Source organism: Bombus flavifrons, chromosome 3 (assembly GCF_040668555.2).
Source record: "Bombus flavifrons isolate JBK064 chromosome 3, iyBomFlav1_principal, whole genome shotgun sequence".
In the NCBI taxonomy this organism is placed as follows: Eukaryota; Metazoa; Arthropoda; class Insecta; order Hymenoptera; family Apidae; genus Bombus; species Bombus flavifrons.
The window spans coordinates 9,328,680-9,349,942 of NC_138444.1; the positions used below are offsets into that span (position 1 = coordinate 9,328,680).

The 21,263-nt window shown below is 38.0% G+C and overlaps 1 protein-coding gene across 4 annotated transcripts in view; it reads right to left on the bottom strand.

The window, feature by feature from the left end:
• CARPA (Carbonic anhydrase-related protein A) overlaps nucleotides 1-21,263 on the bottom strand; it is a 234,741-nt gene that overhangs the window by 135,013 nt on the left and 78,465 nt on the right. For 3 of the 4 annotated variants that reach the window (XM_069109127.1, XM_069109130.1, XM_069109128.1), the window contains exon 1: nucleotides 9,312-9,538. The exons of the other annotated variant lie outside the window; for it this stretch is intronic. In XM_069109127.1, coding sequence (XP_068965228.1) covers nucleotides 9,312-9,513 — 202 coding nt within the window. In that variant the 5' untranslated portion in view covers nucleotides 9,514-9,538. Of the gene's footprint in view, nucleotides 1-9,311; nucleotides 9,539-21,263 lie in introns of those variants that run through there. 4 annotated transcript variants of the gene reach the window in all.

Consider the following 21,263-nt stretch of genomic DNA (forward strand, 5'->3'; position numbering starts at 1 on the left):
TAATAACGCGCAACGTCCAATCGTAGGATAAAATCATTACGCGTTTTTATAGTTTTTCATGATTTCCTTTTCATTATCGCTCTATTAACGGCTGGAAAAACTGTATTTGAAGCTAACGGTAGTTTTAATAAATGAGAAAAAGTATTAGAGAGCAGGAATATGCTTACAGCCGCAATCTGTGAGAGCAGAACGTAACAAGGGATCGAATAGCGAGCGTCGCGACTAAGCTGCTTAGAATTTACGAGTTGCCAAGCGAATAGCATCTCTCTTCCTCTCATTTCTCTCTTCCTTCGTGAACTTTGCTTGGCGACTCAGCCAGCGTCTCATAAATTTCCATCCCATTAAGAATCGCTAGGTGGATTATCGTTTGAATTGTAATCGAAGACGCAAGAATAAATGAATAACAATTGTGAAAATGTTTGGTAACAGAAATATCTTTATTTTTCGTGGTGAAGAAATTATTTACACTACCGAAAGATTTTCTCTTTTATTAGATACTCCATAGAATCCAAGAATCAAAGAAAAAAGTCACGTTGGAATTGTTATCTCGAAAAACGTTTTTAGTGGAAGATTTAACGAGACAGAATATTAGTTATATTATTGTTACATAATATTTGCTATTTATTAATACGATAAGAAGATATAATAAATCTTTGAAAGTTAATTGATCTGATAATTGATTTCCTGAATTAATTTACTAAATTATTGATACTGATTAGATGAAATACCGCTGCAGTTTCATGGTTTCGCTCGACATTTCCATAATTGTAATAACCACAAATCGGAGTTGTAAAATATAGCGTGCTCTAGCGAGAATGATTGATAGGAACGAGGAGGATAATCTCTCGTTCGTGCAATCAACAATTTGATATATATGGGATCCAAAAATTTTGGATCAGTTTCCCAATTATATCTATACTGATTCTGCTATTCATTCGAAATTAATTCCACACATATAAATACATAATAATTTCTTACGCTTCGATCAAATTTCAAGCCAAAAATGTTCTAAAATAAATAAATTCTAAGCTAACACTTTCTCTTACATTCTTAAATTTTATAAAGCATCTAACGGTCTTAAAGTTTTGAAAATTTGCAGAAAATAACATCAACGTTTAATTCATCGATTATCTGCATTAAATTCTCGAAACAAAATTGTTCAATTTTCTCCAATTTCAAGGATAACTTCCTCAACTTGTATTTCAATTTGTAACCACATCCTTAAAAACTGCATCTAAGAATCATTGGTAGATTAAACGCGTAATCCCTTCAATTCATATGAAATAATAAACTTCGTGGGATCTACTTTATAATAAAGAAAAAAAGAATTAGGTTAGTTTTTCCCCGGAAGGGAACGAAAAGGCTAAGTTTTTACGAGAGAACTCTTCATGGATAAAGTCTTCTTTAATTTTCGTGGATCGCCTGGCAAGGAGAACATAATTCCGTTTGGGTTAGGGGCTATTCGATTTATTCAGACAACCAGCAGGGTCAAGTGTGCGCTGTCCGTTGCAAGCTGGGATGGCAATATGTAATCCGTTTTAGCTGGCCACTCCTCTCGCTGTAGGCCCGAAAGAACCACCTGCGAGAAGTTTCATTTATAACGCTGGATCAACTGGAAAGGTTGCTATATCTCTGACACTCCATTCTTAATCCGCGCGACACGGAATAATTGCCACGAAATTTGTCCTCTTTTCTTTCGACCAACTTCCCTGCCTTCTATGAAATTAGGAAAAATAGTCGTTTTTAATTAATATTTGCTGCAGTCGTAAGATACGGTTGACCTAGTTTTAATAGTTAGAAATTTGTAAAAAGTTCGGACGAGATAGAGTTTGTTTCAAAGTTTTTGTTGAATTATGGCAATACATATTTCGATATTTTCTTCTTTTTTCATCAATTTTTTTGCCTTTGTTCTCGTTCCTCCCTTAATTTCATCTCTTCTCAATTTATTTTCTTTGTCTTTCCTCTTTACATAATCATATTCCTCTCTTCCTTTCATCTCTGTGCTTCTTCTTATTTTCTTACTCTCCTTTCCTTATTTCCTTTTTTCTGCTTCTTCTTTATCTTGCTTTGTCCTCTCCTAGCTTCCTCGTTTCCTCTCACTCACCTTTCATATCTTCATTTTCATCTCCAGTTCCATCAACAAGTTTCCCAGATTTTATTACTTTATTCTTCTATTCATATTGTATACTAATCTTTTACTGCTATGATACAACATAGCCATGCATTAAAGTTTTCCATGGTAAGTATTCAAATATTTTCGTGATGGAAAACGAAAACTGCACTCGTCATATTTTTTCCGCCTGGTCTTCACGTTTATCGAAAGTATACGTTGGTGTGCTACTATATTCGAGACGTAATTTTCCTACAGATTTCATAGCTCTTCCTTTTTTCTCTCCACGGATTTTCCTAATTGCATCACGCGCGGAGTTTGCTAAGACCGCTTTATTAAATACTACAGCGTTTACGCTGTTCCTTTTTCTTTCGCCAGGATTTTGTTCCCATAGTCTTGCGTCGCTACCGCGCCAAAAGGTTCCAACACATTGAGCGAATTCGAAAATGCGGCGGAATACAACAGCGCGATGAAAATTTCGATCACGTGCCAGTCTTACGCGTTTCCAAAACTACGTAGCAGCTACTGCAGCAATACCAATTGTCCGTAATGCCGGTATCTCGAATCTGGACCACGCCGAGATTTAAAGTAAACGCCGAGCGTGGAAGGTTAATAGAAATACGCGTAAGTATTACGAATTTCTAGACGAAACTACTTAATATAACTTGCAGAACATTTCACTGTAAAAAAAGAGCCAGATTGTTACAGTCGAATAGCATTATTAAAAAAAAAAAAAAAAAATGGTCAAACGAAATTTCTTACACATTCGCTTAAATTCTCACTTTTTTAATTCTTTTATTTTACGTATAAACAACGTGATACTGTGATAATATACGATGATATCATATGATGATACATACCTTAATGTATTGTATCATCAACTAACTAAACGATATATATATCTGTTTTCGATAAAACTGTTTGTAATTGTAACTTGTTAGTATTTCTATAATAACACCAATAATAAACAATGAAGATTGAGATTATATAAAAAATTTCATATTATATAATACAAAGAGAAACAGCTAGGCATCTGACAAAATCTATCTAAAAGGCTTGCCGGATAGTAAAAGTGTCGAGTGCAACGTGTCACGCGTTGAAAACCCCAAATTACGTATAGACGAAATCGACAATAAGAATCAGCTTCAGATATAAAACAACATCATCCACCGACAAACAGTCCTTCCCATTTTTCCTTCCTGCCTCTTGACACCATAATGCACGTACGACTGGCAATCACCCCTAGAAACCCCCCACCCATCGTCAACATCATCTTCCCCTTTAATCTTTCATCCCCTACACTCCAATTTCGTGGAAATCAATTTCCAGCCGGGGTAATACGAGAAAACTGGAGAATGGCGCCCGATGCTTAAGCCTTGTCGAGGATCAACAGAGAGGTCAGAGGCCGGAGATAAAAGAGAACCAGCCAGGGTAGAAACGTAGCGACGTACACGTGGACCAGCCGAGAGCCAAGAGGAGTAGAAGGGCGAGACAGCGTGTGCGGTTAAAGTGGATTACATATTGCTGTCCCGGCTTGCAACGTGTTGTACACTTGGCCTGCTGGCCTTCCAGGTAAATCGAATCACCGCTAACCCCGAACGAAGTTAGCCCCGTCGTCCTGGCAATCTCTGGCCACGAGGAGGCAAGCCACTCGTGTTTTCCGCGTACCCGCCAAGAAAACCGAGCGTATGCGCCATCTTTATGGGTCGTGAGCCCGACCAACCTCCCCCATCTCGCGAATCCATATTCCGGTTGTTAACCTTTCGCGAACTGACACCCTTGCTCCTTGGCAACTTTGAATTTTATGGCCAGTCCGTGGATGTCAGAGGGTGGCTCGTTCGATCCGGAGGCACCGAGGTATTCCTCCAGCGGAATTGGAGCGGAGAGTTCAAGAGCGGTTTGGCGAATACGAAATTTGTCATTAGGTATGATAAGGGATTGTTTAAATGGGTTTATATTTAATGGGTTTCTTTGGAGAATTTTTGGAATGAAGAAGAATGTATTGCTATTTGATATATTACAAACAGATGATGAGATATTCGACTGTTGACTTTAGATTGAATATTTTGAATTCAAGTGAATGGCGAGTGAATGTGAAAGATCAGGAAGTGAATGATGGCAACTAATGGCCTATGTTTTTGCGTAAAATCTTATGATACGGACGCAAATGTAAATCTTGTGACGCAGTCCGCACTAAATATAAAATAATCGCGTCTTTTTATTTCGTTTGAACAAGTTCTTCATCTATTTTTATACTAACGTATTATATCAACTATTATTCCAGAGCCCTGTTAAATAAGGAATGCACTTGGTTAATTGGGACCATCAGGAATTGTTAAAATATGCGATCTATTGGAGAATGTAAAAATTCTTCGTCAACGTTCTTTGATTCAGAATTCTTCGTCAATACCTGGTCGCTTTCACACGAATAGCTGTATCCTTGTAACGCTCGGAAAGTACCATTCGTATTTTTTATCCTTTGCATCTGATAACGAGTTTAACGAGAAGGAAATTAAAATGAAAAGTGAGGCATGAAAGAGAGCACATCTCAGAGAGGATTATGCATTTTTGAAAAATACCTTTGAGAAACGGAGAACCCAGCGGAAGAATTCTGGTGTCGCATTCACCAAGAGAATTTCAAATTCCGGCCTCAAAGCTTAACCAGTTGGTATTTAGGTCAACGGTATCGAAAGGTTGCAGAAGCTGAATAAAATAAATGCAAATGACGTCAGCCAGATTGAGTTTAGTAGAAATTAACGAATAAAGCATAGACAATTACACTCTGTAATTAAAATCGGAATACGACGATAACGAGGGCGCAGCATGGCAGCTGTAAATCGAGGCAGCATTAACGATTTACGAAACAATCGTTGTTTTATATTTCTTGTGAACAATTTTTACACAATTTTTCGAATACTCATTCTATGTTTTTTCACATCCGCGTTAATTAACGACTCTACGTGATCCAGCTCGATATTAATTCGGTCGACAGTGATAATTCGTGGTTTAACGAGCTCCAACAAGCATAACGAATATCAGAGAGAGTAAAAATTACGTCCGATCGGAAACTTCGTTTCCTCTTTGATATTACACTTGATCGGCAAACCGGAAGCTCACCGGCGGTGCATCGAAACCGCCGACTGGCACGCCCGGTGACCGGCCAATTAACGCCTTCTGCCCTCGTGAAAATCGACCGACCAAAACCGTCCCACTGTCCAGGACCGTATTTAGGATTACACTTGAATCACTCGTATCATCCAAAAACATTGCGTCGCTTTTTCTGTCTTTGCCGTGAATACATCGTATCCGATTCGAAACTTTCCAACTTTCGTTCTAAATCTAAAACTTGCAATATTTCTCGCTTTTTTAGTCAAATTGAAGAACGCCAACGAATTATAATAACACAATTCGCTATACATTATTAAAGCATTATGAAAACATAAGAAAGTGTTCGAATACTTCTAAACACCATGAATATATTGTGTACATTACACGAAATATTTTGATATTTCAGTTGCACCATTAAGTTTCGATTATCTCGATTATATTGGAAAAGTTCAAAACAAATCTGGGAAGATATATATTAGGTTGTCCGAAAAGTTTCTTTCGTTCTATGAAGAAATAATAAACGCACAACGTTTTTATGTTTTATATTATTTTAATTACGTACGATCTATTTTGTTCTGCTGAGATAAACACCGCGACATTTCAAACACTTGGTTTCACGTTTGGATGAAGGTGCATTGTTGTAAAAAACACGTTTGCGAAAGAAAGACACTTTCCGGACAACCTAATAGAAAGTACAAGATATTTAGTACAAGTATATATTTCGCAGAAATCACAAAAATAATTAGATTATCCATTATATTAATAAATCAGAATATCCAGTGAAACTACATTTAGTAGTTATTGTGAAGTTTCTATATGTAAGGTATATTCTATATGATTCTAATTCGATAGTCAGAGACTGTAAATATCGTGAGATACGAAGAGGGAGCCAAGAGAGGCATATAGAAGGAGAGAAAGAGAATAAGAGAGAGGGAGAAAGAGTGAGAGTGAGATCGACGCGTGGCGAATGTTAATTAACCAACGTCGAGACGGTCGGCCGTAACCCTTTTACTGGCTGTTCCGTGAAACAGACTGTCGTGCACACCCTTAACTATCTCCGTTTACGTTCTCGATTCAACCGCTTATCTTAATTGTTCGTGGCGAATTTGCCTCGTACACGGACAGGTTTTTGTCTCAGAATTATTATGTCGTTTTGTGCGCAGATGTTTCCGGTGAAGTTGCTCTTTTCGCTGGGGATCTTGACGAAACTATTGCACCCCAATAGAGGCGGTAGCTAGAAGGTCGGAAAACGTTACCGTTATTTTCTGACGGCCTCCCATTCAGGTCTGAGTTATAAAAATACCGCCGTGTTTTATCGTAGTATCTTGCTATTGGTAATGTGTATGATACCTCAATTATTAAACTTTCTGAGAAAATATGGGATGAAAAGAATATAGATGATGAAACAAGGGAAGAACATTAGCTACAACTTCCAGGTGTATTATTATTAACAAATTATTAAAAACTTTTGAATGAATTAATGTTGAATTTTATTCGAATATACACAATTAGTCTAAAGAAGCAGCTGCATACTTTGTGTGTGTGTGTATGCATATCGTAGCAAAAAATATATCAACGCACTTTTATCATTTATAAAATCTCCCTTAATTGGATCAACTAACTTTTATTTATTTTTTAACTAATCGTAACATTTCAAAAATAGATTGTACAACTAGTACGAAGCATACCCGAAGACTTATCGTACTAAAAGAAAATTAATTTTTTCATTGTATTGCTTAACAAACTACCAAACTGACCCTGTTAATTACTAAGAAAATTAGGTTAGTTTAAAATTAGGTGAGCTTATTGGAAGAGAATATTGTAACGATAGTTTCAATAGCCAATCCTGAAGATTCTTCCGCGAAAGCTTCAATAATCCATATAGGAACATTATCGCAGTTTCCAAAGCACGAGCGTGCTTCGACGATGAATTTCGTCATGTGAGACTCGAGTGTGCTTCGCCTTCAGCTTGTCACAGTGTTTGAGTTATCATGACAACCAGGGTCGCGTGACTATTTGCGGATGACAAACCCCATTTCAACAAGAAGCGTTAGCGTTTGTCGTCTACATGATCGGTTACTCGAGTGCATTTAATCCAATAATCCCGACAGGAACTACGATGATTCTATTGCTGACGTACGCCTTAACACAATCGTGTCTCCGTTCTCCACATAGTACAACGTGTAACTCGAGAACCTAAGAATAACATCGTAGTTGAACGGCGTGCTTGTGGAATGACTCCGTATATGGTCAGACAGTACGTTAATATGGATGGTAAGAAGAATATCGAATACCAAATTCATTTCCCAATGCATTATTTTTTCTATTTGATTCTTCATTCTTAATATGAACTAACTCTTATTGTCTAAATTTTCTGTAAGAATATATTCTCCTGTTTTTAAGACAGTACATATATTGCCAAATATATGTATATTATAGGATATGTTTGTTCGCTTTAGTCGTAGAATTAAATTTGCCGTCAATCAATTCCTGAGTATATAACATACCTAACCTTTATACCATTTTTAGGTAATACATATTTTATAATACTGAGAAATTACATGATTTTTCGAAACAAAATTCTCTCCATATACAGTCAGAAAATTATATCTTAAACGTAGCGTGTATCGCAGCAAACATTAAGAAAACGTTAGCCTTCTGCAACGTCCAATATGCTGATTAAATAAACAGAAGGCAATACTGAGCATACACGTCGGAACTATATATTAAACTATGTATTATATCCTCAAATTACACAGTGACATAACAAATAAAGAATATGAATGAAGAAGACAGCTACAATACTAACTTATGGTAGACTGTACTCTAAATTCTGCGAACCAAAATTAATGATACAAAAAATGTACCTCTTTACCATTGAATCCCTGATTTCCTGAAACATTAGAATAACAAAGCACGACACAACTAACCCGCGATTCCAACACGAATTTCGCAACTTCAAATCTATGACAATGAGGATCCGGCGATTATTTGCGGATAATAATCGTCCCTATACATTTCACATCTCTTCTGGTCGACGATCGGGTGTGTGTACTTAATCCGATAAACATTTTGACGCGTGCACGTGAACGACAAAAGCGTCAGTTGCAACGGCCGCCTGTAAATTCGTCGTGCGTTGCACGCTCGTCGCCCGACGAGTACCGGCTTGTTCAAAATTTCACCCCGAACCGCACATCGCACTTCTAATTACATGGAAACGAATTCGCCGGCCACAAAGGCTACTCCCCCTTGCCCCTTGCGCTCCCATACCCCGTGAAATCCCGTTCCACCAGCGATTTAATGTAATTCCCACGGAGCCCGTCTAGCACACGCTGAATAACGGGATTACGGTTTGTGTTTGTGTTTTTAACATTCGTCGTAACGCGTACATACCGGCCCGAGCTTTGTCATCCTGGTCATTTGCGCGAATTACCGGATCTGTAATTGCTCGTTTGCGGCATGCCAAACTCGTTGGTCTAATTTTCTATTTTCCTGCGATTATCCGTTGATATAGCTTTCGTCAGAAATGAAACGTTCGGGTATCGAAAGTGATGTATAAATATAGAGGGTTTTTAGAAGATCTGCTAGCATATTTAAGTAGTTTGTTCGAGTATTGTTTCTTTCGAACGTAAAAAGACGTTCACGCGTCGATTCTTCAAAAGGCAAGTACATTGTTTTTTCTATCGAAATTAATGTCTTATTTCTCATTCTATTGTAAATTTTGTAGTACCTAGAGCGAGATATTTATATGATTTTTGTTTTACAAGCTTCGATACCATTGCATAGATACGCTTTATATAATAATAATTAGGTAATTTAATTAACGTGTGTGTAGTGCGTTAGTAATTTCCGACTGTTTACTAAACACCCATACTGTGTATAAATGTATACTGTACATATATTTTATCACTCCCATAGGAAATCACGACTAAAATATTTCAATTTCCAATGAAATCATTCCTTTCGTATATCCGAGTTACCAAAAGTAGCTAGCAAATATTCGAAACAATTAACGGGAACGTATCACTGCAACCTATCTATAATAATATGACTGGAACCGAAACAAAACATTCAAAGATCACAGTATACTTACGTACATTATGAGCAGGTAGCAGAACCGAAAGGCAGAGATTTTCAAGGCAATTTTCGCTCGGCATCACGCTCACAGTAACCTGTACTGCTCTCGCGAATTGTCCGTAATTCGAGCTACACCGAGGTTCATCCCGTAAAACAAGCCAACCTTTTTCCTCTCTAGTATCCTCCTTCTGTATCGAGGGCCTGCGCACGTTCCCCATCACAAAGCGAATACGTTTACAGATGGTCGCGAGAAGGTAGCACGCGGTAATAACAAAGACGCGTGACTGTTCGCGTAACGAATACGATTTTCGAGCGGCTGCTTGTCCGCCTGATGGCTTATTCGAGTGTACAGAATCCAATAACGTTAACGGGGCCCGATAGCCAGCAACAATTCCCCCGTCGACGACACGTACGTGCTCGACTTCGAACCGCGTTCTCGATTCGAGTCGCGTTTCATCGGTGTTTAACAATGCTCTCACGAACCGTGACTATTCATACGGTGCGTTATGTTTTTCTATATACTGCAATGATGTAGCGTCCCGTTACGAAACACCATTGTAGAAAGCCTGGCTTCCGCCAGAATTTTACCAGAGACTGACACTGCTTTCCAGTCTACATGAAAGGGTAAGGGGAAAACACGAGAACGGTGGAAACGGCTCGAATAACAATTTTTTCGTGGCAGATTTTTCACCTGATATTCCGCCCGTTAAGAGCCAAGGGATTGACGACGGGTAGTAGCTGTGTGGTGATCAAGCGTTCGCTATGGTTTATTGTGTTCTGTACAGGTTATTCTTTCGCCATGTGATTTCATTGAATGGCGAGTGATGAAATATGGTGTTCGGTTATTTTGAAGAGATATTGAGAAAGATGTTGAAAAGTAGAGAATGCATTGGCTTAGACTTCTTACCCCTGTCGCGTAAATATGTTTAAAATACTTCTAAGGTGTGAACGAGGATCTTTCGTTTCTTGTGTGTTTTCAGAAGATCATAGTTTTTAAGAAAATTTGAGAAATAACCTTAAGGTTAACGCTGTGATTAGGGTGAACGTTTGAGTGTTGAAAGTGAGATTAGAGTGTGAAAATTCGATGGCTACAAAAGGATAAACCAACATGTATCAACACGTATTAAGCATATTATCCAATACATTTTAAATCGTGCGAGAAAATAAAATAAAATCAATCTATCCAACTCGACAACTCTAATAACTAAACTTTCCAAACAAATTGCCTAGAAACCTAGAAACTACGTGGAGAACCGGAGGAACGGCACTTAGGATGTGCAAGCAATTTCAGTTGGAAGACCGAGCTGTCGAGGATTCGGAAGAAAAGACAAGAGGTAAAAAACTAACAAAAAAGAAATCAAAAGAAAAAGAAAGTGAAGTTTCTCGTATCGAGAAGGATGTACGTTTCGAATGCTATCGAACGTGTGGATCGCGTGACCACAGACAACAATCGCAGATCCATTTAGACGTCCGTCTGCATTAGAGAGTGTATTTAATCCAATAATGCCAATTGGACCAACGGGCAATTCCCTCGTTTGCACGCATATGCATCCATTTCTGGGGAAACGCGCGCTCGCGAGAGCTCGCCACTACGCTTGAGACACGCACAGCTGTTTGGCATGAGTTTACGTATTCAACGCGTGTTTATGTACAAACGCGACCGGCGCTCCCGAGCGTACATGTATATTTGCACATTGGCGGCTGTGCAACGCGAGCAAATCCTTACAGCGGTGCACGTTCGCTTGTCGTGTGGAAATCTTGCAAAATATTATAATACGCGGCAGGTCCCAGCATGTACCGCGTACTTTATTTAGAACTCAATTGGAATTTGGGAATTGAACCGATGAAAGTATCGCGAAAGTGCCGAAGAGAAATTAACATCCTATATGTTTAGAAATACTGAGGAATTTGTAAGAACAAATAGATAACGTTTACGCTTTGAATTATCGTAATTTGAGAATAAGGGATTGGTGAAAAATAATAGAATTTGAGTATCGGATGGAAACGTTGGGAAGATGCTGAGAAGAAATGGACTACGTATCGTGGTGGATTGTTGAGATTTGGACGAGAAAGAATGATCTTCTTTTGTGAAGATATTAGGGAGGAAAACTTGAAATCTTTTTCTTTTAGGTTGTTGAAATTTGAGAATATTCGAATTTAAATAAAAAATGATTAAATATAAAGGTATCAAATTTATCTTTGCAACTAATAATATACAGCCATTTGATAGAAATTATTCGAAAATATAAAACGAGAAACGAAGACAAAATGCTATATATTTCTGTCTGTTTCCAAAAAATTTAATAAGAAACATCGAAATTACGGTACTAATGATATTTCAACACGTAACACAGATAATATTCATCGCATGTTCATCGTATGGTGAACTTACTGTCAACTGTATGTAAACCTGATGCATGAATTGAGCTTAGTACGCGAATCTGTATGTCTGACGCATGCCTGCATATACTACTTAATCGCATACGTAGATGCATATATACGGTCTAATATGAAATTCACATACGCATTAATCGGGCGAGTAATTTCCAATTACCTTGCAATTTTCTATCAAATATTCTGTCGTTACTCGGAACGACCAATCGATAATTTATAAAAGAAATCGATCATCATAGTTGTATCACTGTAAGGGATTAAACATAATCACTTTAATTAATACGTAAATCTTAATCACACGCCACTAAGTCCTTTACCATTTCAACCATGACATTCCAGATACGTAGTGCAGGTACAGTTGTAACTAAGACTGTACGTAATTCAATCCTCTTAGCTAATAACGGCAACAACAACAACAACAACAACAACAATAATAGTAACGACGACAACAACAACATCAACAACGATGTCAGTATTTACTAATCTACCTGAACACAATTCACGATATTTGAAAGAAGAAATATGAAATAACTTATTTTTACGTATACATATAAAATATCCAAAAGTAAATTCGATATCAGATTAATTATCTATTTATACTACCAGAACATTGAATTTCTCTATCATTTTTATACAGAATACAGAATATTCATAAATATTCCTTACCAGAGAAGGAAAAAATATTGGATGCTTTCTATGTATCTTCGTATAAAAAAATTTCAAAGAAATATCTTCTATATCTGACTAATTATTTACTTATTCCACTAGAAACTATTCCTCTATACTATCAATTTTTCTATATACACTCGTAAATTCTTCCTGACGCAGGAATATCTATTATATATTCTTTATTTATATCTGTGAAAAAGTCTCGAAGAAACATCTTCTACGTTTGACCCATTATTTAATTATTCCACTAAAACCATTAATTTAATATATATAATATATAATATATAAATAAATGTAATACTTCCCATTCGCGATATTAATAAAATTTTAATATCTGTCTTTAAAAATTCAATGATAATCTCAAACACGTCGACGGATAAAAGTCAATCAATTGGCTGAACCGAATTACAACAAGCCAACCGGAAATGATCCCTGCTCATCGAGCCAATTACGAATGACAAGCGCGGTTTCGTTGTGGCCGGTCGTTTGTCTCAACGATCGGATACTCGAGTGTATTTAATCCAATAATGCCAACAGGACCGGCGACAATACCCTCGTTGACGGCATACGTTTGCATATGCCTCTATTTCCGTTTCCCCTCCGCTGGTGTGCGCTTACGAGTGCGTACGAGTGGTTCCGTCTGCCGCGTTTGCGCGTTCAATCCCTGCCTCTGTGTACGTTCTCACTTATACCACCCTGTTTCATCCCCATGTACAGAGTGTCCGAATTTTAATCATCTCGTTATTTTATAGACGCTCGAAATGGAAAAAAATATATTTATTTTTGCGATTATATTGATTATCTAATTATGTATGGTTGTGAATGTTTCAAACATGAAGATAAAAGTAAAAACTGGTTTTTTGCAATTAAATTGCTGCGAATATTCTTCTGAGCTACATTACATATATTATACGCTGAATTTGTCATATATTTAAATTCAAAATATTACTGTGATAATATTATAATATATCTTATAAACTCAGCTTTCTTTTATCAATCCTATCATTGCATTCATAAAAGTTAATACCAGTAATGTAATAATTATCACAGTGTATCTTTCAATTCGTAGAGGTGATTAACGCTGCTCCTGAAAGGATCAATCAACGTTCTACTTTCAATATATCTTCGATATTTCCATTATCCTACATTACCTATCACTCTTACAAATAAATCAAATTTAACAATAATCAAATTTAAAACTTCAGCCGAAAGTAACTACACCCTAGATACCTATTTTCTGCAGCCCTTCAAAGAAATCAATAAAGCGTTTCCCATTTAAAATCACGTCACTTATACCAAGCATCAACTTCATCCACACGCTGTCGAATTTTCAGTCACCCTATGTAGACTCATGCACGTACACAGAAGCCATTTCTCTCATCGGACTGAACGCGAGCTCCTGCGTTGCAACCCGTTCGCGTGTACTCCCTTCTGTTTCCTCTTTGCACACAGACAACCCTACACGTACACACACGATTTTCAATTCGCGCAACATATAGCCCCTATCTATCTGTAGGAAGATGCGCCCGTGTATCGTTGCCGTATGAATGTGTGTATGTGTGTGTGTGTATCCATAACCCCCACAGGATGTTTCAGGTTAGGATTTCTCCGGAATGTTAGCACGCGCGGGAGGTCTGGTAATCCGCTCGGGAATGGTGAGGCTTGAATTTGGGTCGCGCGATAAGGGTAATCCAAGGGTTTCGAAATGCCGGATAATTTCTACCAGGACCTTGTCCCGCCTTGCGCGCAACACAGTATTTCGCGGCGATCGCGGCCCAGAATGCAGGCAATCTCGTATCGCGCGTAGTTTCCAACGGATGAAACTACGTTTCTGATTCGGTTGTTGGCTGCGTTTTCGACTCCCGGATAATTATTATCGCACTAGCAATGAAACCAAACGCCCGGCAGGATTATGGGCGAACCTCGTAGTGGTGGTCAATCGAATAAACCGGAAATTTACGAGTCGACCTTCTGCTGCAACTCTCGAAACACACGTTAGGAATGCGTTTCCGGTCGACTTCGTGTGTTTATGGATCAAGAATTGGGTCGGTGGACACGGAGATTTCTCGCGAACGTTCCCCGCCCGACACGTCAAATAAATCTTCCTCTAATTTCTTGGACCGGCTGTGAGCTTTTCGTTTCTCTAGCGTACTGCTACTTGTACAACGTAGAAAATACGGTGCACGTCGTATCTACGCGCGAGACTTTTCAAATTTTTTGAAACTCTACTACTTGACTCTTTGCGATCTTTGATGTATCCTCGGTGATTTATCAGATATTTCACTTTCCTCCAGCTCCTTCTTTTTGATTTCAATGACGCCACGTCAACGATATTTGTTTTTATTTATTATAGTTAGGATATTAACACTAAATAACCAAATCGCAACTTTTAAACACGAGATGTAAATCTTTCGAAAAATATCTGGTTTCTAGAAAAATACGATTTTTTAATATATCTTTGAATTATTATATCGATATGAAGTAGAACATATCGACGATTAAATTCACAACGCTTTTCTACAATTTCGCATCAAACTTTTAATAAGAACCAACCAAACGTATAAGACGACCTGACATAACGCAACTGTACAAGTGTACAATAACAAAAATCGTGAAAGCACCCTACGATCTAGCAGCAAGAAATTCCAGAAATACGAAATCGAAGTCGATTCCTTCGATGTTCCTGTTACAATCGCCTCAACTCTGTTCGTGCCACGCAACCAGACTGAACCATGAACCACCCTCTAGCCCAACGCAATTCCCTCGTTTCCGCCAATTCCACGAGCAGCAATAAAACCGAGCACAGAGAACCACCGTTACAGAGAATCTAGCCGGAAGAGGGTGACCTTATCCTCTCGCGAAACCAGTAATTTAAAAGCGGCAACTTTGAAGAGTTAGCCTATACGATATCGTACATAACGGTATCGCGACGTTGAAAGATAATTCCTAGTAGCCTGCACTATACCATACTCAACGTGCGTTAGTCGTGGTGGGGATAGGTTATACACACCACGGTGTGACCGTACGTGGAACGCAATCTTTTTCCACCCTTCCTCTGGACTTCCGGCTACGGCTTCGTTTCTCCATGGCAGAAATACCTACGAGCTCATGCAAATACCTCGTCGAAATAAGGTCGCGTACCGTTATTTCGTACTTCTCCTTTTTCTCGCCAACCCGGCCCCGTTTCTCCGTTCGGTATTTTGGCCCCGATAAATTCCTCCCAGATTCTCGAGAATCCACCAGGAAAGGATCTCGGCGACGGTGCTCTGCTTAGAAAAGATAATAACAACGATAATAACGACGATAACGGTTGTATCATCGAGTTCAAAATCCGCGAAACGCGGGTGAGACAGTGGCTCTGTTACAGCCTGTTCGACATGCGAGTACGATAAATTAGAATACAATGAATTATGGAAGTGTACATAAAAATGTAAACGATATATGATTGTATTATTATTATATTTCTCGTGTGATATTTGTACTAAGATTGTCGTATGTTTTGGATTATCTACGGAATCAGTATAGAAAAACGTTTGACTGTCTGGCGCCAGGAATTGATTTTGTGTCTGACCCGCAAGTGATTGTTCTACTTATTTCGTTCTACACTCTTTTAATTGCCTCTACCAACTGACAGCTTTGGCGCCTGGCCAGTAAGAGACCATTCTACTTATTTTTCGTTGCATCCTTAGCTGTTCTTCCTCTTGCAGTAGATATGTCGTAATTTCTATAAATACTTCCAGATTGGTTTCGAATTTCAGAAATATAATCATTGTTAGCCCTTGTTACGTGTAATGTCTGATTACAGTGCTGAAGAAATTTAAAAATATTTTTACATAATACATACAATAAAATTTTCTTTCGCAAGTCACTATATATTATATTGATAGAGAAAAGACCTGATTTGAACATGGCCATCGATGGTACGAAATCTATACACATAAATTTCTTTTTATGATGTGTAAATAGGGACGATAGCAGCTAATGGCTTCGCTTCGTTCGACGCGAGAATGGTTACAGGAGAATCGAAGAGAATATTTCTGAAAGGGGTGCATACAACTTTGAAATCGGTTATTCCTCGCTGAATTCTTCGAGTCAGCGAAGGCTGGAAATATTATTTCGTCTCCGCGATCCTTCCAAATCCTTCCTATCGTTCTCTCTCTTATTGTTACTCGATCTTTCGCCCTCCTTCGTTCTGTCTCCTTTTCCTTTCTCCCTCTCCCTCGACTTCTCGTTAATCGAGACTTCGAACTTTAGATTACACTGCCGCCTTCTGCGTGGTGACTGCCGAGAATTCAAAGGGCATTGTGTCGAAAGTTGGAAACGAGAGAACCACCGACACGAGGAAAGGGAAAAAATAAAGGAAACTCGGTCGAGTTACTCCAGCGGCGAGGGAGAAGAAGGACGACTTGCAGATCTCGAAGCGAACTTTATGCGTCCCCGGCATTCTGAAAAATGGATCCTCGGCTAGGGGAACCTAAGCCGCGTGGCTTCTAGCGGTAGAAACAGTTACGCGTGTCACGAGACCGGCAATACGATTCTCCAGCTCCCTCCGCGAAGCGGGAAACGCGTATGGTTATTTGACTTGGAGATGGAGCAACTACAATGCTATGAAATGATTCACGACGATTGAACGTCACAACTTTTGGCCCTGCTCTGCAGACGATGTAAATGCATTAGGTTTCGCATCGTTCATTCCACGAAGTTACTTAACTGTGTAATTTTATGAGATAGCGAGATTGGAATACGAGGAGTAAAAGTTACGAAGGGTACAAATACCTTTATGGTGTAACTTCGTATAAATTGTAATTATGTTACAAATTTTTTAATGGAAGAAGAAATTTATATTTTAACAATGATTGAAGCTATTCTATGAAATAGGGATCATAGTAGTTTTAATGTATCATAACGTAGTGTCGGTGTATAAGTTAGGGTAAGTTTTACATTGTAGATAGTTTAAGGGAACAGGGCTATCGGTAATGAGAACCCATCTGTTAAATCTTTTTTTGGCTTAGACTAAAAAGGATGTACATGGATGTGTGTGTGTGTGTGTGTGTGTGTGTGTGTGTACGGTTGCAACGAGTGCCAGCGTAAAGACAAGAGACTCTTTTCACATAGCAATAAAATGATAGTCCCGTAATAGTCATCCGCTCCATCATCCCTACAATAATATAAGATTGCAATGTAACAAATAGTTTTAATCTGAAGTGATCCGACGTGAACAAATGTACGTTAAATAAAAATTTTGCGTAATTGTAGGTGGGATTGATAAAAATTTGTATATACTTATACTTCGTAATTACGAATGTAAGGAAAAGAATTAAATTGGTAATATCCTGAATGGAAGAGCAAAATTGTATTTTAACAAGGCTTGAAAGTATTCTATGAAATACAGACTATGTGCGGAAACGAATCATAAAACCATGCGATTCTGAGAAGCACAGAACACGAAAACAAATCTGCACTCTGTTACACGCTCTGGAGACCTACTATCTCGCAACGCAATAAATTGGAGCTCTATCTCGGCCAGCAGATACCCAGGTGTAAAGAAAAACAAATTTCTTGAGTCGATGCTTTGCATTTTTAATATCAACCTCCTAGCCTCATGTTTTTTAAGACTTCTGTTCCCCAGCTTATACCCAAGTTGAGATTTGTTTTACACCGTTGCAATTATTCTGGGAACAATTTTAATTTAGAAACCTCTTTTATTAGCTTAATATAGTTAATTCTTAATGTATTTGTGGAGAAACAGTTTGCTCCAGGTAAATAAAAAGCTTGAATTGCAACTGGAGCCGAGTATAATATAATCAATTTTCACATTAACTCGATTAAACAGCTGAGATAAATAAAACAAAATTTCGTTTTTCCGTTTGCATTGAATATTCCATAAAATTATTTAATCCTGCTATGGTCTTCTGACGTGTATTTCCAAAACTCTCTTACGTTCTAATGAACAAGCTTTTAATGCTTTAAAGAAAACTTTGATTAAAACAAATCAAAAAAAGTTATCCAAATGGATCAATAAACATCTATTAAAAACCATTCTTAAGTTTCTCTTTAAATCTGAGAACTTTTTTAAGATTAAAAAAGAAACTATCAACTCAAAAATAACTTCAAAAACACACAGCTTCGACCAGAAATATTGAGACACCTGCTCACATTCAATAAAAATTATACGCTTTCCACTGTTCTTACTTTCGTCTATTTATTTTATCTTTTTATTATATATTTCGTTATTCGCATGATATGTGGCTTGTAGTACAAGGCATTAAATAAAATAGAAGTTGTTAGAGTTTTCCAATAAATAAAACGAATAGGAATCCTAATACTTACAGCCAACAGTGTAAATTAAAATTCTCTCAATCCATCAACCTTTTCATGCTCGAAACAGAAAGCCGATGATTGAAACAAATCAAGAAGAGTTACTCAGATAGAATGATCAATAAACATCAATTGGGCCGTACGAATGGACCGATCAATTGATTCTGGCTAACACGATCAACCAATTACAGACTAGGAACCAACCACAGGTTATGAGGACAAATCGGTTGGTCCACAATATTACTTGATCGATTTATTCGATTAACTATTAACCATCCGGCTAATCAGCTTCATCGATTACGCGAATCCGGTCGATGCGAAGTGCATAACGCGTGAACCGTTGCGTTGACGAGTTAGTTAGTTACAGTTTGACCGGCTGAATAATTGAAGGCAATTGGTTAAGGGACTGGGACGTCTGTGATAAGTTAATCGATTTGCAATGGTTTCACAACCCGTTTGCACGTGTACGCTATACGAGTAGTCACTCGAAAGCAACATTGGACGTAGAAATCTGCTGTCACTAAGGAATTCGCTAGCGGCCATGTTAATTACGCGGTCACTTGTATCACTTCGCATCGTTGTTTTCATTAACAACAGGGCCCGGATTAATTTCTGTTTATTATACGCTTTTGGCATCGCACTTGTATAAACATCGAATCCTATCGAGAGTATCACCCTTCGTTTCTAAAGTTTGGAGTTTCTAAAGTTTCATTTGGATACTGTTATCGATAGAAAATTTGATTCTTTCGATTCATAGAAATGTGAAATCGTATCGGATACGAATTATACATACGTAATTTGAACGGAAAGTCTTATATAATTGGATGAATTGATATTCCTGTTAGATCTATGGAATTTTTAGAAATTGAATTTTACTAATGTGTTCCTTTTTTCTGTTTCCATAGTGTGGTCCTCAAGTAGTTAAAGTTAAATTAAAAGTTAAATATAACGATTCTAGAATATAGAATATCAAAAATGAAGAGACTTGCCTAAAGCTCTTTCACTCTTCGATAATCATCCCACGATTGAATATCAAGCAATTATGTCGGAACAAAAATAAATGACATACGAACAAGCCCCTATAAATTTCAAAAAAGAAGAATTTAGAAAATTCTCCTTCCAACATGATTTAAGCGATCATATTTCAAGAAACTTGCAAAGAATATCCATAAATCAAACGGAACAGAGTGAAACCTGACACGGTTGTACATTTTTGGCGCAGCAATGAGAACATTCGGGTTTTATTCAATGTATAAACGCATAAATTCTCTAAGTTCGTTGTTCGGCGTCATTAAATTTCGCTGGTCGCACGAAACCTTTTAACCTGTGTCGTTCTTTCTTTTCTTTTTCCAATCGGCCGACAAGAGAAAGCCACGAGAAAGCACGCAATGCGGACCGGATAGCACGTACTACATGGCGATTCTCGTAGAACGACGTAAAATACTGAGCAAAATTGTTGGCCAAACTATTCGTGAACGTTCCGCGAACTATGTCGCGTCAACGTGTCTGAACCGACCATGTAACCAATGCTATATCGGATTATACTAGCCGTGATGTTACATTTTCCCATCTTTATACTAATCCTTATGCCATACTTATACACACCATCTTTGTACTTCGTTTTTACACCACCTGCTCTAGGTGTTTACGCGTGTGTTTTAATCGAGTCCTCTTGTACTATAATTTACCAATTAACAGTATTAGTAAATTATCGAGTTACAAATGACAAACTACGAACTCCTCTTTTACAACTTTGCCATGATTATTCTATCTGACTTAACATTCTGGGCCACTTCTTCAGGATTGCAACAGTTTCAGATCTGTGCTGAAGAAGTAGATTGGAGTGTTCACGAAACGAAAAGAATATCAGAAATCTGGCATCTAATAAACATCGCTAAACCGTACACACATGAAAGAAAGATCCTGTCTGTCTGAAAAACGATGCCCTCTTAAGCATCGAACGATTTCGACGGAATCGTGGAAACAGGCTGCACAAGAACGTAGAGTAACAGAGGCAACGAAAGGTGGACGAAGAAGAAGAGATGAAACAGGGGGAGAGAGAGAAGGTTCAAGCCCGAGCTATCGACTGATGGTATGTAGTAGGATAGGATTAGTCGACCGCAGACTAAATTGGGTTTCTGTACAGTCGCCTGCAAATACTTCCTCGACAGCCGGTCCACGGTTAGCAAAGAGTCCGAGAAACGTGTAGGGGCATCGTACGATTAGGGGAAGGCTGGCTTTAGAGATCGAAAAAAGAAATTATCCTTCGACCTCTGTTTTTCAATTAGGCCGTTATCCTTTGCACGAGCTTAGCTAACTCACGATTAGTCAATGCTACCTACGAGCGAAGATTCTCACGTGTTTTATCTGTCGTATATTATATAGAAAATAGAATGTAGAAAGAGATCCATAGATCTATGTTATAGACGTAAAGATAGAGTTAATCTAGAGATGAGTATACTTAAGAGTAAACTCACTATAAAAAAAAAAAAAAAAAAAAAAAAAATAGGTAAAAGGTACATATTCCAGTGCATTATGGAGGAACGGTAATAAATGCAAACAAGCATAAAAGGAATTTTATTTCTTT